Raw genomic sequence first — 20215 nt, forward strand, 5'->3', positions numbered from 1 at the left:
GTATTTCCTCTGCTTCTATTTTCTACAAGAGACTGTGGAGATTCAGTTCCATATCTTCCTTCTATGTTTGGCATTTACTTATCAGTAAATTTATATGGGCCTGCTGCTTTTTGTCTGATTAAGGGATAGGTCCAGGCATGTGATCTGTTTCTTCTTGTGTGACACTTAGTGGTCTCTGTCCTCTGGGAACTGATCTCCCACTCTTCTCCTTTCTCTGATTTTAACACCTGTTAGCATTTCAGTTGTACTCATTTTAGCTTTTTCCAGTGCTTGTCCTATTATTTGTATATGTTTAAGGCATAGTCTAAGGTAGGAATCCCTTCCTCTCTCACCACTCTCTGTATATGAGATTGTTTGTTCTAATTCATCGTTTAGCTTATCCACTTTCTAAGGGCACACTGTGCCGAATCTCCTGTCAGTTTTATCTTACCCCCAGCCTGAGAAGAGGGCGTTGCTGTTTGGTACTAAGGTTGATGTTGTTATGCTTTTTGTAGAATCCCCAGAATTTTGTTCTTTAAAAATCTTGTTAGTATCTTTATTTCCCTTCCTGAGTAGTACAAAGAATCCCGGATGCCTCTGTTGCTTATCGCCACCTCTCCTCAGATATGGGCTATTGAATGGTCTACTCATTCTTTGCTCACAAATCATGCCTGGGTTATTTTGTTGAAACAGTGCTTAAATGCAAATACATTAGCCATCTTAGTTGTTCCTCCACTGCGCATATCTCAGATGTCCAGGGATTATTTCCCTTCTTGTTGACATTTGTTGTATGAATTTCTTTGAAGATTTGTTGATGGTTAGCACTCTTAGTTTGTCTCTCTGCAAATAAAATGTGTATGAAAAGTAGAGAACTCTGTGCTGAATATGTATGGTTTTTTTCTTGTTATTATTTCAAAATAATGCAATATAACAAGTAGTTATTAGTTCACATTCACATTGTGTTGGATTTTTGAAGGGCAACCTGGATGGTTGATAGCGTGTGAATGTGGCTGTGTGTCAGGGCCTTGAATAGGTGCCTGGGGTCAGGGTTCCACATTGACCCAGTTCCTCGTGGATAATGGAGGGACAACTGTGTTTTGTTCTTTTGTTTGGGGGTTTCTTTTTCCTTTTTCCTTCATTTTTTTCATCTTGCAAAATAGTTTTGCTTGGATAAACAACTCTAGATTGGCCATTTGTTTTCTGCCATGTCGTGGTCTTTTGTTTACTAATATTTATTCTGGGATCAGGTCTGCTGATGTGCGGGTGCTCAGGAATGTCTCTCCTCACTCCCAGGTCTGCATCTGCTCTTGAACAGTTTGCCTCCACTTGGAGATTTGTGCCTCTTCTCACTGGTTAGTTAATAATAAAACCACAATAATAAACCATGTCTTTCAAATATTATGACCTTTTACTAGGTGTGTTGTGTATGTATTTCTTACTTACGGAATGGAATGTTTTCAGATCTATAGATCTGTCTTTAATCAGTTCTGGAAAATTCTCAGCAGCTCCCTTTCAGGTGTTTTCTTCTTAGCTGGATTTTATTGAAATCAGTTGTATCTTACTAATCTAATTCGTGTGCTCTGCTCTTCGGTGTGTCAGACTTTTGTTCTTACTAATGCGCCCAGGGTCGTTTCAGGCGGTGTCCCAGTTTGCTCAGTTACCTGTGATTATCAACTTTTTTTTTGCATAATTGTTTGTTACAATTTATTGTATAAAATTCCTATTTGATTATTTTTTCAGATGTGCTTATTTTAATTATCTCTTCCTGTTTGCTTGTTCTTAAAAATAAAAATTTAACATGTAAGTTCTGCCTGAGATATCAATACCAGTTGGTGCAGTATTTTTGTATACTTAATTAGGGCTATGAGCTAGCATGCTAGGTTGTCATTTATTATGATCTTATATTTGGTTTATCTTAATCTGAGAATCTTGAGGTCCTGAATTGAGCATGTTGTCTTTCTCAGACAGTTTCTTCTTGGCAGACTATGCTATATAAATGGGATCATATAATCATATTCTTGGGATTTCTGTCTTTTGAGATTCATATATGGTATGAGAGTGACCAGCCTGGGCCATATGCTGTGACACTGTCTGCTAGGGAGCTGTTAGAGGAGAACTGGAAAGCCCCCTCAGTCCTTGAGTGATGTGGCCTGAGGTTAAGGAGCATCTTCTTGATCTTGGGTGAAATAGCCTGCAGTTAAGACACCCATCAAGAACCAAACGTGGACCGGAAGAAAGGTTAAAGAATCTTTAAATGGAATCAGCATCCGGGAAAAGGGAAGCCGTCCCCTGGCAAGGAGACAAGTCATGCAGAGTGGAGAAAGAATAGAGATGTGGTCTAACTGAGGCTCCGTCTGTTCAGGCTTTCATTCTCTCCATGGTGAGGTGAGCCTGGGCGTGGAAACTGCTGTACCTCCCAAAGCCAACTAAGGAAGCGGTAGTTGAACTCTTGGTTTAGCTGTGCAGCCAGTTCCGTCCTGTTCTGTGTGGCCCAAAGCTGAAAGTGTGTGCATGCAGTAGGAGATAGCTCATTGAATTTATCATTGTGAATTTTTGCTTCACCTCTTGCTCTCTTTGAACCAGGAAGACAGATAATCTATTTACTCACATCAGTTTACCCCTTAGCTGTCTTTGTGGCCACTTTAGGGCCACAAGCTGTTCTTTTGGTTCATTTTTAACTACTAGACTGTTTGGTTTACTTTAAACTAATAGTCACAAGTAGCTGGAGGATTGCTGGCTACAGTCTTAGAATTTGAAATGTTCAAACTGCCTCTTGGAGAAACCATTCCTCCCCAGACCCCTGCCTCCTAGCCTACCCCAAGAGAATTGCACTTACAGAGTCTGTTTCTTATTCTGCTTTTGCCATTGTTCTTCCTGATGATTCTGTAGTCTAAGTTGTGATTGTTTATTTGTTATTTTTATATCCTTTATTATAATTCCATGAAGTGCTGTTGTGAAAGCAGCAGGTTTTGTTAGACAAAGTAGAACGGGGCTTCTTTGTAATGAAGACAGTTTAAAATGATGGATTATAGTGAAAAACAAGTTACATGGCTTCAGAAATATTGCTATTGCTCATTTTTGTTAGCTATAACAACTCCAACTTATATTTTCTTTTAAAACATATTTTTAGTTACCAAAGTAAGTATACATACATAGGAAACATTTTTAATTTTACTACATTTTTTTGTAAACTCAGGAAGTAGTAGTAAAAAATGACGTGTGGAAGAATTAATTAGTTTGTCTGGGAGCCATCTTGGGCAGAAATGTATCAATATTCCAAAAGAACCACTAAGCCAAGAAGATACTGCGTTTTATTTGTTTTTAATAATATTTTTATTATTCCAAGATTTTCATAGTGTATTTTGATATATATATCCCTCAGCTCTTCCCATATTCACTCTTACTTGCAGTCCACCAGATTTTGAATTTTCTTTTTTTATTGTTTTTAATTTGTTTGTGTCTTCTTCCTCCAATCAAGTTCACTTGTATTGTCTACTTATTCTAGGGAGAGGGACTTCTCCTGCAGTGCGGTAGACCCCACCAAACTTATGTCATTGAAGAAAGCTGACTCTGCCTTTCAGGAGCTGGTAGCATTTGCTAGCTCCTGAACAGGGAAGTCAGTGATTGTTACAGTGTTTGCAAGTCCTCCACAAGCAAGCTCAGGCCAGGCAAAATTCCAACATATGGGTAGGGCAGTAACAGTCACTGAGTTCATATGTGCAGCTGCCCTATCATGTCTGGAAAACAAGGTTGAGTGGAAGTCATCCAGCACCTCTGACTCTTACAATTTTCCGCCTCCTTTTCCCTGAGGACCCTACGCCATGAAGGGCAGAGGTATGATAAAGCCGAGCCCTCTGGAGCCGTTTTCTCGGCACGTTAAGTGGTCGCGGTCCCCATCTGTTACAAGTAGAGGCTGTTCTGGGGTTAGGTTAGAGCCGTTCTGACCTCGGGTCTGCAGTGAGTCAGTGGACTCCTCTTAGCTCTCTCTGTTTGATAGACTGGCAGGTTTATGAATGTGTTCTCATTCAAGAAACCGGGGATGTGAGCAACTTTAGATCTTAATTCCTCCACTCTCTAGTTGGCTAGTGTTGTTCTTTCTGTCCATCTAAAATGGAGATGTGTAAGTTTTATTCTTTATCTACATTGACAGCTATGAAAATAAAGCTTATAAAACTGCTTTCTGCCTCTGAGGGCTTTTCAAAGGCCAGGGAGACAATAGGATGGTGTTTAGTTCTGTAGTGTGGGTAGGACACGATGCTTCCTTCGCAGTGGCCTTCCTCTTGTATCCAAACCATTTCTTACGCAAGGCATGTTAGCCAGAGTGAGCATGCTTTTAAATGGAATTTCTTGTTTTCCACTCTCTTTTTCCTTGTGTGCTTTAACTGCTAATAGTGTGACATGGAATATAGATGGAGGTGTCATTTCTATTAGGTTTGATCTTCTGAATAATCGCGTAACTTCTACAAATAGATCACGAATTACCAAAACCATAAAAAAAAAATCAGTGAAAGTCTTAATTCAGTATCTATGTTGGAAAATTTTATCTTACCTTTAGCTATTTTTTAAAAAGAAATACACTTCTATACTGTTTCATTTTTTTCTTTGTTACCTTACAGACTTGATGACAGCTTTGTATGTCTTCTCTCCCCATAGCTTAAGTAGATATTAGTATTTAAAGAAACATGAAGCCACGTGAGGCCTCTATAACCCCAGCACTTGAAAATGGAGGCTGGAAAATAAGGGGTTTGTAGTCATCCTCAGCCATGTACTAAGTTTGAGTCTAGCCTGAGCTATAGGAGAGCTTCTCAAAGTTTGAGTCTAGCCTGAGCTATAGGAGAGCTTCTCAAAATTTGAGTCTAGCCTGAGCTATAGGAGAGCTTCTCAAAGAAAGAGAGAAAGGCAGAGAGAAACTAATGAAGGCCTGGAAAGGAAGGAATACAAATTTGTGTGTGTGTGTGTGTGTGTGTGTGTGTGTGTGTGTGTGTGTGTGTGAGTGAATGGGACAGCAAGATAGATGGCTCCTCAGTTAAAAAATGTCACTTGCAGCCAGGTCACTGGTACTCACATGATGGAAGGTGAGAACTGACACCTGCAAGCTGCCCTCTATACTTGCACACATGCACACATGCGCTCTCTCTCTCTCTCTCTCTCTCTTCCCCTCTCTCCCTCTCTCCCTCTCCCTCTCTCTGACATACACACATACTTTAATAACATATGAATGAGAAATGATAGGCTTTACCATATTTGCTCAGACTTTCAGTGACAGTCCTTTGTTATATAACTCCTGCTTTCTGCAATGTTTATAAAACCCATCCCTTTTGTGAGCATAATTCAGTTTTACTTCTACTTAGGAAGTGTGCTTAACGAATACATAAAGGAGTAACATTTTTAAATAACAATAAGCATAGTGTTAACTAGTGGGATAGAGGAACCCAGCGTAGATTTGCCTCATGATTTGAGAATTCTTGTTGAGGAGACTCATGAGTAAATGTAACAATGAATCTGGTCACAAAACAACACAGGAATTTAGAGTGTGGGAAAGTACAGCAAGGCCATGATTTTTAATTTTTAGCGTCTAAGTTTTCTTTCATCCTCATCAAAAATTGTATTGTTTCTGGCAGTCTGGCACACGGAATTCCAGCACTTGACAGGCAGAAGTAGGTAAATCTCTGTGAGTTTGAGGTCAGCTTGACCTATATAGTGACTGCCAGGTCAGCCAGGATCATATAATGACACCCTGTCTTAAAAAAGAAAAAAATATTATTTTAATTCGTAGATACTTATTGTCAATCTGAAACTGAAATTTTAATTGCAGAGCTGTCATCCAAAGTATATAAAATAGTTATCTTAAACCTAAAATAAAAGCCACAAATACACAAGGGACCATTCGACCTCTCTAATCTTTAGGGAACTGGCAGAAAGTGGTAAGATTTGAACGCAGTGATGGAGTTCTCGCAGATAGTGCTGGTCATTACTCAGTCCTCTAGAAGCCAGCCCTTGTTTTCTTAAGCCTCCTGTTTGCTTTGTACTCTCAATAATCTCAGGTGTAGCTGAGTGTCTAAGGCTGGGCGGTGCCCGCATCCTTATCTGTAAGTGGAGTCCTCAACCAGAGCACATGAATTGTTGCTTAGCGGAAGCCAAGATGCTAACAGCGCTAACAGCGGTGCACTAGGACGTGCCCAGTTTCTTTCGCTTTTTCTATTCTCAAGTCTTGCCCAGCTTTCAGTGGCCACCGCACAGCTTTAGTGGTAGCCAACTCATTTTAGTTAACTAAAGCAAGAGCCTTTCAGAGCCAGCTTTTGAAGTCTTGTCCCTCTATGGGTGAGTTAGCTTAACTGCATTTTGTAGCCCCAGCCTCTAATCTGACCTGTGAGGTGACTCATGGGAAGTGTTAGAGCACAGAATAATCAACCTGTGTGCTGTCTCTGCACTCGCTGTGCTGTGGGAAGTCTCTGTAGTTACATTGTGGTCTGCAAAATCTGTAATTGTCGTGTCGACCTGAGGAACTTGTGAGGTTTTCGTTTGTGTTTACCCTAATAGCTTTTACCTGTAATACATGGTTTTCAAATTCAGCTCTAAGCAGGAGGAGTAGCGGAGGCAGGTTTAGAAGATTAAGAATATCACAGGAATTCAGAATGTGGGAAAGTAAAGGTTTTGTCATGAATAGCAGCTACAGAACAAACCACAGACAAGTGAAAGAGAAGCCGGAAAGCCTGGGACCGGGAGCAGTCCTGTCAGAAGACGGAGGGAGGGGACCGGGAGCAGTCCTGTCAGAAGACGGAGGGAGGGGACCGGGAGCAGTCCTGTCAGAAGACGGAGGGAGGGGACCGGGAGCAGTCCTGTCAGAAGACGGAGGGAGGGGACCGGGAGCAGTCCTGTCAGAAGACGGAGGGGATGCAGCAGGACAGGGGCAAACATCCCAGGGTCGTAGGCTAGCTGAAGCCGGAAGCTCCAGGTTCAGGGAAGTACCGTCTCACAAAACAAGGTGGAGAGAGAGAAGAACAGATCAGGCTCTGACTTCTGCGTGTTCACACACACGTGAGCACACTTGCATTCACCACATACACGGGGTGGGGAGGGAGGAGCATGTGAGCAGAAGGGGGCGCTGTGTGAGTAGTTCTGTCACTCCAGGAATTTCTGCATGATGCCCGATACATAGATATATAAAATGGGTTTAAAATCAATTTAACAACAACAGATCATAAAGAAATTTATTTTTAAATAATCTTTTGGCAACGTATCAAAACCCAAAGCATTCTGCATGTTAATGAGATAGATGTGTTTGTATTTGCATAAGAAATTAAATCTTGCTGAATATTTATTAATATAGGACATAGAATATCAACACTTTTTGGTTAATGATTTTATAATTGTCAATTCTGAAAACACCACATAAATATTTAGTACAAAATGACAAAAGTATGTTTAGGGACATTTCAAAAGTTATTGGAACTTCTGCCCTAATCCTAAGCAAAACTTTACCAAGGGTGTGAGTGTGTGTGCAAAGTGTGTCGGCTATTGATACAGCAGTTTTTTAAAATAAAGATGTTTAATAGTACAACCCAGAGATATACTAATTTAATATGCCTATTCTGAGAAAAGATGCTCGAGGCCTATTACAACTATGTTTTCCATAATGAAGCCATTGTGTGCACAGATGAAACACTGCAGATCCTCATACAGTCGGAGCAGAGGGAGTGCGGGCCTTTGCTGTCGTAGCATGGTACACTGAGAAGAACGGTAGGAAGTGCAGATGCTGTGCGCTAGGAGGAGGGAAATATCACAGTTTAGCAGGCAAATGCTGCCTGAAATACCTTCAGTGCACATGGGGCTTGAAATTGTTTGTATTTTGTTTTGTTTTTTTGTATTGTGCATCTGTTTTACTGTGGCCAAGTTAATGTATAAGATCTAAGAGCTTTTAAATAATTAGACATGCTTTTGAAAGTGGTCCTATTTCTTGGATTTCTCTCTTTTTCATAGATGAATTTTACTTTGTTTTATTGTTTGTTTTGTTTTGTTTGTTTGTTTTGCCTTTCGTTTCCTCTCCTGTGATATAGATGGGTGTGCTTGTCTCGTGAGCCTAGAGACATTCTAGGACCGTGGCTGTTAGTGTGCTGGTCTTGAGCTTGGCTGATTTAAGAGGACGGCCACTAACCACTCCCTTTGGCAACTGGGAGGTAGATGGTTTTGATTAAATGCCACCTGTGTTAGGAAAGCAGGGTATAGTTTCCACCCTTTAACACATGCGTTTAAATTAACTTCAGTCTGTGTTAAATAGTCAAGAGAGTGAACATATTGTCTACCAGGTGGATATACTGGTGAAACTCACTTGTGTATATTTTGACTGTGGTTTCTATATGAATTTCTTCTATTTCCAGTTTGGATTAGGAAGAGATATCTTGTTTACCATCCTCTCCTCCCATTGAAGCCTCTCCCTTCCCCTCTCTTTCCCTCCTGTCTTCTCTGTTTATGCGCATACTCCCTTCTCAGCTGTCAGTGAGTCACTGTCTTCTGTCTCCACACTCAGGTAGTGTCAGTGACCGAGTACCACCGCAGGATCGATGCGCTAAACACTGAGGAGCTGCGCACGCTCTGCAGACGTCTCCAGGTGCCCCTTCTGCGGTCTCAACTTCCTCAGAGTGACCATGCCCTGCTCTTAGTGTCCTTCCTCAAGACAAATCTCACATTAGATGAGTTTGTCTTGACTGAAGCACTAAAATAAAGCTCCAGGAAATAAATTCCTTTTCGACTTAAAGGATGGTTTCACCTGGGGGAGCTACTTCCTTCCTTTATTTATTTATTTATTATGTCTCTTTGCTGTCTTCTGTTCACTAGAAAGCTCTCACAGCAATCTTCAGCCACTTGAGAACTATTCTCATCACTATGTAGTTCTTTGAGCTATGAGTTTTCATTTAATTTTGACATTGGGAGAACTCTTGATTTGTGAATGAACATTTACTGACTAGAATCTGAAAGATACCAGGCAGTAGGAAAATTATAAAAATCTTAATGGAAAGTCGGGCTTAGGTATTCTCTCTTCAAGGCTATTTCAGCTATAGAAACTGAATAAAATCTTAATGAGATGAATTGGTTTTGTTCTTGAGGCATTCCTGGGTTGGTATTGGAAATGCTTTGGGGTGGAATAGGACAGCCATCTGAGCTAGATACATTAGCTAAATTTTCTGAAATAATCTTTGAATTGTTGAAAAGCAAAGTAATGAAATTGAAAACTCATTTTTCTTGGGTTTGCGTTTCCTTTTTATGAAAGCACGCTCTGCTTTTGTTGCTCTCCGGATTGACTGAATAGTTCTCTTTAATTTTCCCTATGCTGCCCTGGATTTCTGTTTTGTTCCGTTTTAACTTTTCACATCATTGAAATAAAGGTAAAATGTGATGATGTGAAAGTCTTCATATTTAGCTTCTCATCAGAAACAATACAGTTGTAGAACATGTATTGGCTGAAAATCCATACCGTCCGGACTTGGCAAGAGATCTGCTGGAGGGTCAGGGTTCCGCTCCCGAGTGGTGTCAGTCTCTGCCCTCAATTGCATTTTAGCTATCTGCTCCAGTAGGGTTCCGTGGGTTTAAATGTTTCACCAGCAATAGCTGTGGTCTTTATTTGTTAGGATTACTGTGTTTGGATCCTCAAATTAATACAAAATGTAAGACCTAGCAATAGATTATAAAGTAAGTTTTTAATTACCATTTTTGTCATTTTATGAATATCAGTGAGATTATTCTATCAAATAAATGCAACCAATTAGTCTAACCTTTATTCATGAGCAAATTCATTTTAATATTGATTGTTTGGTTCCACTAGATGAAAAGTAATTGTTTTAATAAGTCAATAATAAAAGGCAGTTTTACAAAATGGTAGCTTCAGTGGAGCAGAAAATACAGCCCAATCAAAAGAGTTGTCATTTCTAGTCTGCCGGTTTTTACATTTTTAATGCAAAAATCCTGTTAATAATTTTGACTTTTGTATTTTGTGTGGAAAAAAGATACTAGCACATACTTTAAAGAGCGCTCAATCTTAAAAAGCTCCCTGGCTCCCTGTCATCCCTCCAGGCTAAGGTGTGCATGTAAGCTCCCTGTCCCCCAGAAACAGGAGCCATAGCGCTTCTCGACAGCGTCTCCTCGTGTGGTGGATGAAGCATACTTGTTCTAAACTCTTGTACTCCGGGCACACTGTTTGTCCTTTGCCCTATGAAATCTTTAGCCACCTGTGATTAATAAGGTTTCCTTTAACTCAAAAGGCTGGACGAGTGTATCCCAATTGTGCATTAACACACTGCTGCTGTTTGCTATTTTAGATTACTACAAAGGAAGACATAAACTCAAAGCAGTCTGCCCCAGCGAAAGCAGACCTGGAGTCTGAATCTTTCCGACCAAACCTAAGTGACCCCAGTGAACTCTTACTGCCTGATCAGATTGAAAAGGTATGCCATGTCACCTGCTGCATCTGAGTGTGTGCGTTGAGAGGGAGCAGCCTCCTGTTACTCCCCAGCTGCAGGGCCACTGCTGCTGTTCTGCTTCATGAAGAGTAAGTGGACAAAGGAGAGCAACCGCTGCAGCGGACATAGAGTGTGGGTGAGACGTGGGAGTGGCTGGTGCTTGCAACCCCTGCAGCTGCAGCAGAAATAGAGTGTGGGTGAGACGTGGGAGTGGCTGGTGCTTGCCACCCCTGCAGCAGATGCTAAAGTAAAGTTAGGTGAGAAACTGGAGTGGCCAGTGTTTGCTTCTTGCTCTGCTTTTTAAGGCAGGGTCTTAGTGTGGAGCCTGAGCTGGACTTCAAACTCTTGACTCCCGGCCTTAGCCCTAGTGCTAGAACGCCAGTGCTCACCACATCTGGTGATCTTTGCTTTGTTCTGTGCCTAGTTACATGGTCTGTGTGTGTTATCTTATGCATTTGTTATCAAACGTCTAGAAATTAGAAATTACTTTTGGGCATATTTTTGTAGGGGAAGAAAATTTTCATGTAGAGACATTAATTTGTTCAGTGCCATGCAACTGTAAAAGATTTTCAAACTTTGATAATCTGATGCCATATTCCATTTGAATAATCAAACTAAAAGTTGACCCAGTATTTTCATTAATTCAGTACAGTACCAGTGATAAGTAAGCCATACTTCTTATCTCTGTTGACATTTTGGTTTGGCATGACTCATTTTCTAGTAGGCAATGATATTTCTTGATAAGAAGTATGTGATTTTTATTGAAACATCACAGAATCAGTAAGAAGGCAGTTTCTGATGTTTCTTTCTTAGTCTGCATTTTATATGTATAATTAAGTTCCATCTGTTGCTGTTTGCAGTCAAGTAAATACTAATCTTTGTTTCTCTAAGCTTACTAAGCATCTTCCACCAAGAACCATTGGCTATCCATGGACGCTCGTGTACGGTACTGGGAAGCATGGCACAAGTTTGAAGACCCTTTATAGAACAATGGCAGGCTTAGACACTCCGGTGCTGATGGTGATTAAAGACAGTGATGGGCAGGTATGCACAGCTAATTGTGTAGACCCTTTGTCCTTCAGCAATAACTTTTAGCGTACTTATTCAATAAAGTGTATTTTAGTGCATAATTTCTAGTTATTGTTTTATTGTACAAGGCACTACTGAATATTCTAGAAGCTAAATGTAAACCTAGTAAGTAAGAGTTTCTGTGTTGAGAAAAAACAATAATATGTTAGAGACCATTTGATCATACCAACATCCTTAAATGTGAACACAGAATGCTAGGTATGTCAGGAGCATAGAAAAGGGATTGGTGTCTGAAGGTAAGAGTGGGGCCCACAGAAAGAAGAAAGGTTGGCAGACTCTTCAGAATGAGTAGACATTTAAAAATACCTTTCTAATGTGTTGTTTCTGTCCATCCTCTGTTATATGCATGGCACTAACTTCTTTCTCTTTCCAAAAAGCCCATTCTGCTTTCACATCTTGTGGGAGATGTGGGTTATATGCCACATTGTGCTTAATTAGGGTTGTTTGCGTCAGCATAAGCTGGGGGTTATATTTGGAGCATGGGCCACCTATCAGTGGCTATACCACCAATGAAAAAAATGACTCCTTCCCCATCAGTAGTTAATAGGTGGTTTTTAAGAGTTAAAGGTCATTGCACAATAATAGAAGCAGAATCACAGCTAGAAAAGAGAAGCGTTTGACAATAACGAGAGAATGGAAAAGAAGTATCAGTTAAAGATAATGTCGTGTGCGGCTAGTACCTTCCTGTACTTGTTATGTATCAGATATTTAACCAATTGTCTTCAGAGGCCTGCAGGTTAATAGTCATCCCTATTTTATAGTTGAGTTAACTTTCCTCAGCTGATATACCCAAGAAAAGATATGAGAATCAATGAAAATGAGCCAGCTATTACTCATAACATATGGATGTGTTGAAAACATAATACTGGTTTAAAATCACACATTAAACCGGGTGGTGGTGGCACAGTCCTTTAATCCTAGCACTTGGGAGGCAGAGGCAGTGACTTCTGGACCTCAGTGAGTTTGAGGCCAGCCTGGTCTACAAAGTGAGTTCCAGAATAGCCAGGAATGTTACACACAGAAACCCCTTTCTCAAGAAACACACACACACACACACACACACACACACACACAGAGTAAAGGGTTCCTTCCTTCTGATTCCATTCATTGAAAACTCAGGGTAAGCAGAATGAAGCTATGATGCTGTCGGATTACAGCTCAGAAGTGGGGCTGATGAGAAGAGACACACAGGAGCCTTACAAGTCCTAATGAAGTTCCCTAGTCAGTCCGAGTCTGTTATATGGGACTTTATGATCGTTCCAATTGAACTACACTTTATATTCTATGCACATTCCTTTAAATAAAATAAGCTCTTGTATGCGAGTTTTTAAAATGAATGCTATGGAGATAAAATGCTAGGCATAGTAACTATCAAGATCTATCAAGTGCTACGTTATCCTTTCCTTATATGACAAAATTTGGGCTCAGAGCACGGAAATATTCAAGTTTCGTCTTCCTTTGATTTTTGTTAGGGTAGCCTTTCAGACTAAGTGCACCCTTCCGGTGTTTTCTGTGTAGTGATGCAGGGAGGGGAAACAGAGGGTATTGCCTGTACCAAAGGACTTGTACTTTTTTAACACTGTGATCCACTAGAGGCATGCATTTACTTTACATAGATGTGCATTTTGTCCTCAGAGCAACCACTTATCCTTTCTAGACTTCTAAGCCAAGGAAGTCTTTTCTCCACTTGTTGGGAAGCCGCTGTGCTTTGTACTCGATAGGAATGTGACGTGTGCAGGAACTGGTCATTCCCCTTAACAGCAAGTTGTGAAAACTACTAGTGACTTACGTCTTATAGTGCATTGTAAGGTGTGTGATGGGGGGAGGGGGTCATGCAGATGAGATAAATCAGAAGTTCACACACTGAGTGTGCCCCTTTATTCTTAGGTCTTTGGTGCACTAGCGTCTGAGCCATTTAAAGTAAGCGATGGCTTCTATGGTACTGGAGAAACCTTCGTTTTTACCTTCTGTCCAGAATTTGAGGTAAGAAAAGTTGTTTCAACATTACAAGCATATAAAAAGGAGATATATGAAAACTCATGCAAGCTAAATTGATCAAACATATCAGCTGATAAATTCTTAATTGTTACAGATTTCATCTGCATTTGGGTTTATGCTCAAACCTTTTGGTTACATACAGCATCTGATAGATGTGATAATTAATTCATCACATGCAGCTGAAATGTCAAAGCATTCATGAAACTTGTGACAGCAGTCTTCAGTAACTTGCCAAAATGACAAATGCAAAGGCAAAAAGGAAGCTTTGGTAGCTTTTAGGAAACATGGAGGCCTTCCTTTGTCATGTATATGCAAATCTGCAAGCAGAATATTGTAAACATCAGGGGAATGGGTACTGTTCGTAAGGCTCATGAATGTTACCATCATAAAACTGGAAGACGACAGTGTCACCCAGCATGCCATGGCACTGTCGAAAGCAACAAGCTTAAGATAAGGTTCTTGAGAAGGGAATGGGTGCGTGTGAGCACGTTGAGCTGTCTAAGCTAAGATAGCGTCCAGAGAAGGTGGAAGGAAATGAGTTGTTAAAGAAAAGAAGCCAAAGAGAAAGAAAACTGGGTTCAACTTCAGCAGCAGATTGCTCTACCAAGAGAAGGACACTATAAGAAATAACAGGAAGGAGCCTGAACTAGGGTGTCCATTCCCTGTGACTTAATACACAAAAAACAATAAAATAAAAACCTAGATTGAAATAGACGTGTGTGCGCACTTGGACACGCATGCTCTTTTACAATAATATTGAGAAACATAATGAAGATGAGACACTGGGGCTATACTCGTTAGTTTAGGTAGAAGTCCTATAAAAATAGAATATAATGTTGGGGTTTGGGAAACAGTTCAATGGGTAAGGTCCTCAGCAAAACTCATGCGGATCTGAGTTTGCACCCCCAGCATTCCTAAAAGCTGGGCTTGCCTACACGTGCTTGTAACCTCAACAGGAGAGGATTAAAACAGTGGCCTCTCCTGACATCATGGGAGCCAACCAGTCTTGGTAAATTGGTAAGTTTCTGGTTTACTGAGAGACCCTGCCTCAGAGCCATAAGGCTGAGAGCCATAGAGGAAGAGACCTGATACATGGCCCTACCCTCAACATGTATATTCTTGGGCATGTACCCCTGCTGTCTAGTTTTCTTTTCAAATTTCTCAAGTGTTTTAATTTGGAAAATCATAAACATTATTAATCTAAAAACAATGAACAGGAAATTTGTGCCCCCAGAAAGATCTTTGCCCTTCAGCAATTTTCAAACACTTGTGTTCACTGTTAGAAGAGAGGTGTGTATGAAGTGCTATGGTGTAAATAGCAGTGGAGAGATCGGTGCAGTCAGCCACCCATGGGAGGACCAGATCCTTTCCTGCTGAACCTTGATGCTGTTGTGTCTGTTGTGTAAACTCCCTTGAGTCTGGGACAGCTAATTGGTGACTTTTTCCACTACATATTCAACACCTTTGTTTTCGTCTATGTAGGTCTTTAAGTGGACAGGAGATAATATGTTTTTTATCAAAGGAGACATGGATTCGTTAGCATTTGGTGGTGGAGGGTAAGTCTCATGAACATTTCACTAGGAAATTTTTAAAGAATATGTTTAGATTATTTACAAAAAAAGTTATCTTCGGAAATTTTGACATTAGAATCTAAACTTGAATATTATTGCAAATTATGTTTTTAAGGTACTTAGTACAATACTTTATATAGTTGGTAAAGTATTTTTTTTCTTTATTTTAAAATGTTGGCTAGCTGATTTCCATTAGGACCTATCTTTTGCTTTACTGTGCATTGATTGGATATTTGAAATTTGAAATTTAACTGCTCTAAATCCCTAATGTCTCAGATATTGAAGTGTACCTGGCAGTCTGTTGCCTCTCAGTGTACGGGAAAAGCTGCAGTTTTCTTGTATTCTCTGATCATAGTTGGATCTGTATTTCAGACAGTTGTAAAAGTTTATTTTCCTGTAATAAGGTCTAACGGCACCATCTTCTGAGTTTTTGTTTTTCTTCATTAGTATCAGCCCATTTATTTTTGCTCTTTCAGCCTAAAACTGCTACAAAAACCCTCTATTCTTCATAATCTGATATCCTAATTTTGTTTACTCTGATGGTGTTTAAAGGTAGCCACCTCTGTTTTTCTGTAGTGTGTTCTTCTCAGTAGTGCATTTCTCCGTAGTGCTCACACCGTCCTCACACGCCTGCTTCCGTGTGTTCTCTGTAGTGTTCACACCATCCTCACACGCCTGCTTCCGTGTGTTCTCTGTAGTGCTCACACCGTCCTCACACGCCTGCTTCCGTGTGTTCTCTGTAGTGCTCACACCGTCCTCACACGCCTGCTTCCGTGTGTTCTCTGTAGTGCTCACACTGTCCTCACACGCCTGCTTCCGTGTGTTCTTCTCAGTAGTGTTCACATCGTCCTTGCACGCCTGCCTTCTGTGTTGTTCCCAGTGCTTGAGAAAGGATCTCAGCCTCTTGTCTCTTGTCCATTTAGTCTTCTGTTGTTTGCATCTGAAAAATCTACCAGTATTGTTTTCTGACGGTTACCATGTTAGAGAAGTAACCCAACAGAAACTATAGTTGCTTGTAAAATACTTCTAAGTGTCTAGACTAAATGAGGTGTTTTTGCTATACCTTTAACACTAACTCTCATTTTATAAATTTTAACACCTGCAAGAGAACCAGACTAAAACTTCATGTAGGAGAAATGACTGGGGATGTAGTTCATTGGTAGAGTGCTCACCTAAAAATCAGAACCTAACAGTGCCCCAAGAAAATATAAAATTAAAATAAAATAGAGTAATAAAATAGTAAAGAAATACTTATTATACCAAATGCCAAAAGCTAATTGTATAAGGAAGTGTGTTTAATTTTAGTGTGCTTAATTTATTTCTTAATGTGTATGATAAGTGATTTTATAATGGAATGAAGAACAGAATTCTTGCTTCTGTGTCATACGGAAAAGGAATAGGGGAGGTCTAGAGAAGGTCACGGTCCCGGGGCTGGTGGACTGTGAAAAGCACATTGATCACTTTATAATCTAGCCCATGAGTATTAATAGTTGTTCTGATGTGTTTCAGAGGAGAATTTGCCCTTTGGCTCGATGGAGATCTCTACCATGGAAGAAGCCATTCCTGTAAAACGTTTGGGAATCATACGCTTTCTAAGAAGGAAGATTTCTTTATCCAAGACATTGAAATCTGGGCTTTTGAATAAATGCAGTGCTCTCAGTCTTAGCAGGACATCAGCCCAAACCTGAACTGACAAAGCATTGTTGAAGGAATGTTCACAGGAATGTTCAAGAAGCAATACAATTAACATGTCACTGTGCTCTCAAGTCGGTCGTTTGCCATTTACTGCAGCTATAATTCTGGAGTTTATTTTTCGAATCATGTGTCTGTCCCAGTGCTCTTCTGTTCGCACCATGGCCTGGCTTCCCGTAGTATGACAGCTGGGTGGAGTTGGTCAGCATATTGCAGCATTTTGAGCATGGAGGCCACCACATTTTCAGTTCCTGTTCTCTCAGTCTCCCAATTGAATGGTGCTCTGTTGTTCAGCTTTTTTTTCAATCTGTAGTGTTTCTTTTTATAGAGCAGTGCACTTGGGGCAGTGAGGAAATGGGGTCAAGGTACTTTTGTATTTGGTGAGTTGACAGAAGTGACGTTGGGACCTGCTTATCATTTTCTTCTGAGTGAGAAACCACATGCCAAAATAATATCTGCTTCATAGACCTCTTCTAGTTCTAATTCACTGCAGCGTTCTCTGTATTCATGTGTAACCATTCTCAGTTTCATTTGAAGACAATGAAATTTGAAGAGAAGTCTGATTGGCATGGGCTACGGCACACATGATATGCAGGTTTGGGCTCATGTTTTCATCACTGAGTTATCAGATAAAGAGTTTCAAATTGACAGAGGAGAAATTGATGATCCTATTGGATTTAATATATTAAGCAAGTAATACTATTTACATATTTGTAGCTTAATAGGGCATTATCATAAGTACAAAAACTAAAACCTGCATATTTCTTCAACATTGTGTCAGATACACTGTTTCATAGCTCTCTTGTTTTAGCCTTGTTGCATACTAGCTCCCCAAATACATTTTTGTTTTGTTTTCTTTTTTATCCTCAAAGGAAAAAAAATTGTTTTGAAATAAAAGCTTGTTTTTTTAAAGTGGTATATGTTATTAGTTCCCATTAGCACCTGCCCTTGTACAAGGGCGGTGACTGTAGTAGACAACACTGTAACTCAGTAGACGTGGTGAATGTGCAAGCTTACGTCAAGTGGCCTCAAAAAACGAAAAGATAGAATAAACTAGCAGCTGTATCTTCTCTTGTAGGAAACCAACAGTCAGCCATCGCGGCAACATCCGTCAGTTCAATTCCAGAGCTTCATGTTATGCAAAGAATAAATCCTGCTGTTATACATGTGGCAGTGACCGTGTGCTGAAAACTCAGCTGTCCCACACCAACGTTGTATATCTTGTAAATTGATGTTTAAAGATAGTTTTGTTCTTATAGAAAGTGTTGACTGCCAGGTTGCTTATAGCACTTTAAATTATTCTGAAAATGAAATTACCAGCCAAGTGTATTGGCTTAAGTAGTTTTAGTTATATAACTTAAAAAAAATATATCTAGTTCTTTTGGGAAAAGTCTAGATAATTATCTAAAGAAAGCATAATGCTAATCAAAATCTCTGGTATTCTATGACATGCTGTTTCTGAAGATGAATAGAAACACAGGACATCATTTCCTTGTCTGTGTATAGCTCTCATTACGTAATAGGTAATAGTATCTAGGGTAAATGTTTATAATATAGGGAACTGTAAATAAATGTATCCTTTCCCCTTTGGTCTTCCACAGCAGTATTATTGTCTTTGTGGAGGTGACTAATCATAAATCTTTAAAACATCCTGTAATGGATTTCAACTACAACAAGGTCATAGAGATGTATACCAAATAAAGTTAAATGCATAAATGCAAATGAGTTTGGATTTATTCAATAAACAAGTTATTTCCATATCTAAGGACTGGTCATAAGCATGTCACTGTCTCCTGACAAGTGCCCTGCTAGCATGCTGTGTTGATGTGGCAACAGGAAGTGACAGGAAATGACACTGCTGCTATTTAGAATGGAGAGTCACTTATTAGCAGTAATACAAGGAGTTTGAAGTGTTGGGGGAGGGTAGAGAGTGCATAACATAAATCTCAGTATCATGAAGAGCCCTGTGCACAGCACCAAACAGTTTCTTATTTTTTAAGCTCACTGAGGTTTTGAGAACATTAGCATGGAGAAATAACATGGAGAGATGTGTGTTTGGGGAAATCCTTGTGAAAACAGTAGGTTACTAGAGGTCAAAGCTGGAGATGGTGGGAAAGACCTCATCTGTAAAATCATCTGTAAAATCATCTGTAAAATCCAGAGAGGGGAAAGTGATGAGGCTCAGTAAGAACAAAAATGGTGGTAAAGCAGGAAGTCTAGATTTGAAAGAAGTGTACGAACCGGGCTTGACAAGAGCTGGCTGCCAAGTTGGTGTCAGCGTTTAAAGATAGCATTTCTTGAATATCCATAAGGTTTTGACTTAAGAACTCGCTTGTGTCATATCATCAAGTTGCCAGTGTATAAAGAGAAAAAATGTGTATGTAGGTGTGGACATCCACAGAACCCAGCCCCTAGTATAGTATGAGAAATTAATCAATTTGAAAGAAAGACTTAATGTTCTATTAAGTCTTTAAGTTAAAGTCTTTAAGTCTATTAAGTTAAAATATTAACTTTTTAAATAAACAACATGATTTTCCTGTGGATGAAGAGCCCTTAGAGATTGTAGACCTGATTTAAAATAGGGCTCCTGTAATAGGATTTTTTTGTTTGGTTTTTGTTTGTTTTGTTCATCAAAGTAATATTAACCAGCACAAGGAGAGGCTCTGAGCTTCCCTCTCCAGTTCCAAAAAAAAAATTGGACCTAGAGCAGGTGACACAAAATAAATATATAAGAGCAAAAAAACAATATAATTTTAAATGGATACAAAACAGAATCTGAAAATAATCAGTTCACTTATTAGAAAAATTAACATAAAGAACAAAAGATCGCTGTTAAGAAAAGACTAAAAGTGGCGTTGACAGAGGTCAAGAGGTAAGAGGATGCTGTGACTATCGTCTTAGTAAACTTGGTAGTATGTGGGAAGTAGGGAAGCACTTTGGGAAGCATCATTTGGAAGCCTGGTAAGAAAAGGTTTTTTTTAAATAATGTGCAAGAGCGTCCTACAGACCTTTCCAGGCCCAGGTAGGTGATTTTAGGTATTTAAGTATTAATGGCAGGCTTAGATAGAGCCTTCCAGAATGAAAAGAAAGTTCCATTTTGAGACCAAAGTGTTCAAACCTTACAAGCTTTGGTGGTGGTGGCTTAAAAGCTCCTAAAAGTCAAAACTAAAAGCTGGTACATTCTGGTAAGGTATCGGCTTCTCTCTCCATTCATTTCTTCTCATTCCTGTGTAAAGTTGATTTTATTATTTCTTAATTCCCTTATTTCCAAAATATCTTGTTGAAAATTTACACACATATAACATAGTTTGCATGCATATGTGATGTGGGATTCGTCTCCGTATGCTATGAATATGTTTTCTTGCCATTGATTAATAAAGAAACTGCTTTTGGCCAATGACTTATCAGAATATAGCCAGGCTGGAAAAGATA

At 39.7% G+C, this 20215-nt stretch overlaps 1 protein-coding gene across 11 annotated transcripts in view; it reads left to right on the top strand.

The window, feature by feature from the left end:
• The window catches only part of Oxr1 (oxidation resistance 1), a 375562-nt gene extending 357057 nt beyond the window's left edge, over positions 1–18505 (top strand). For 7 of the 11 annotated variants that reach the window (XM_085679009.2, XM_085679016.2, XM_085679015.2 and 4 more), the window contains 6 exons: positions 8507–8587; positions 10293–10418; positions 11325–11477; positions 13410–13505; positions 15003–15076; positions 16601–18505. In XM_085679009.2, coding sequence (XP_085535135.1) covers positions 8507–8587; positions 10293–10418; positions 11325–11477; positions 13410–13505; positions 15003–15076; positions 16601–16736 — 666 coding nt within the window. In that variant the 3' untranslated portion in view covers positions 16737–18505. The remainder of the gene's footprint in view (positions 1–8506; positions 8588–10292; positions 10419–11324; positions 11478–13409; positions 13506–15002; positions 15077–16600) is intronic. The other 4 variants (XM_087898764.1, XM_085679013.2, XM_085679011.2 and 1 more) reach the window with 1 other exon arrangement.
• Positions 18506–20215: the final 1710 nt, after the last annotated feature.

The sequence above is a fragment of the Myodes glareolus genome, chromosome 19 (genome assembly GCF_982192425.1).
Source record: "Myodes glareolus chromosome 19, mMyoGla1.1, whole genome shotgun sequence".
Taxonomy (NCBI): domain Eukaryota; kingdom Metazoa; phylum Chordata; class Mammalia; order Rodentia; family Cricetidae; genus Myodes; species Myodes glareolus.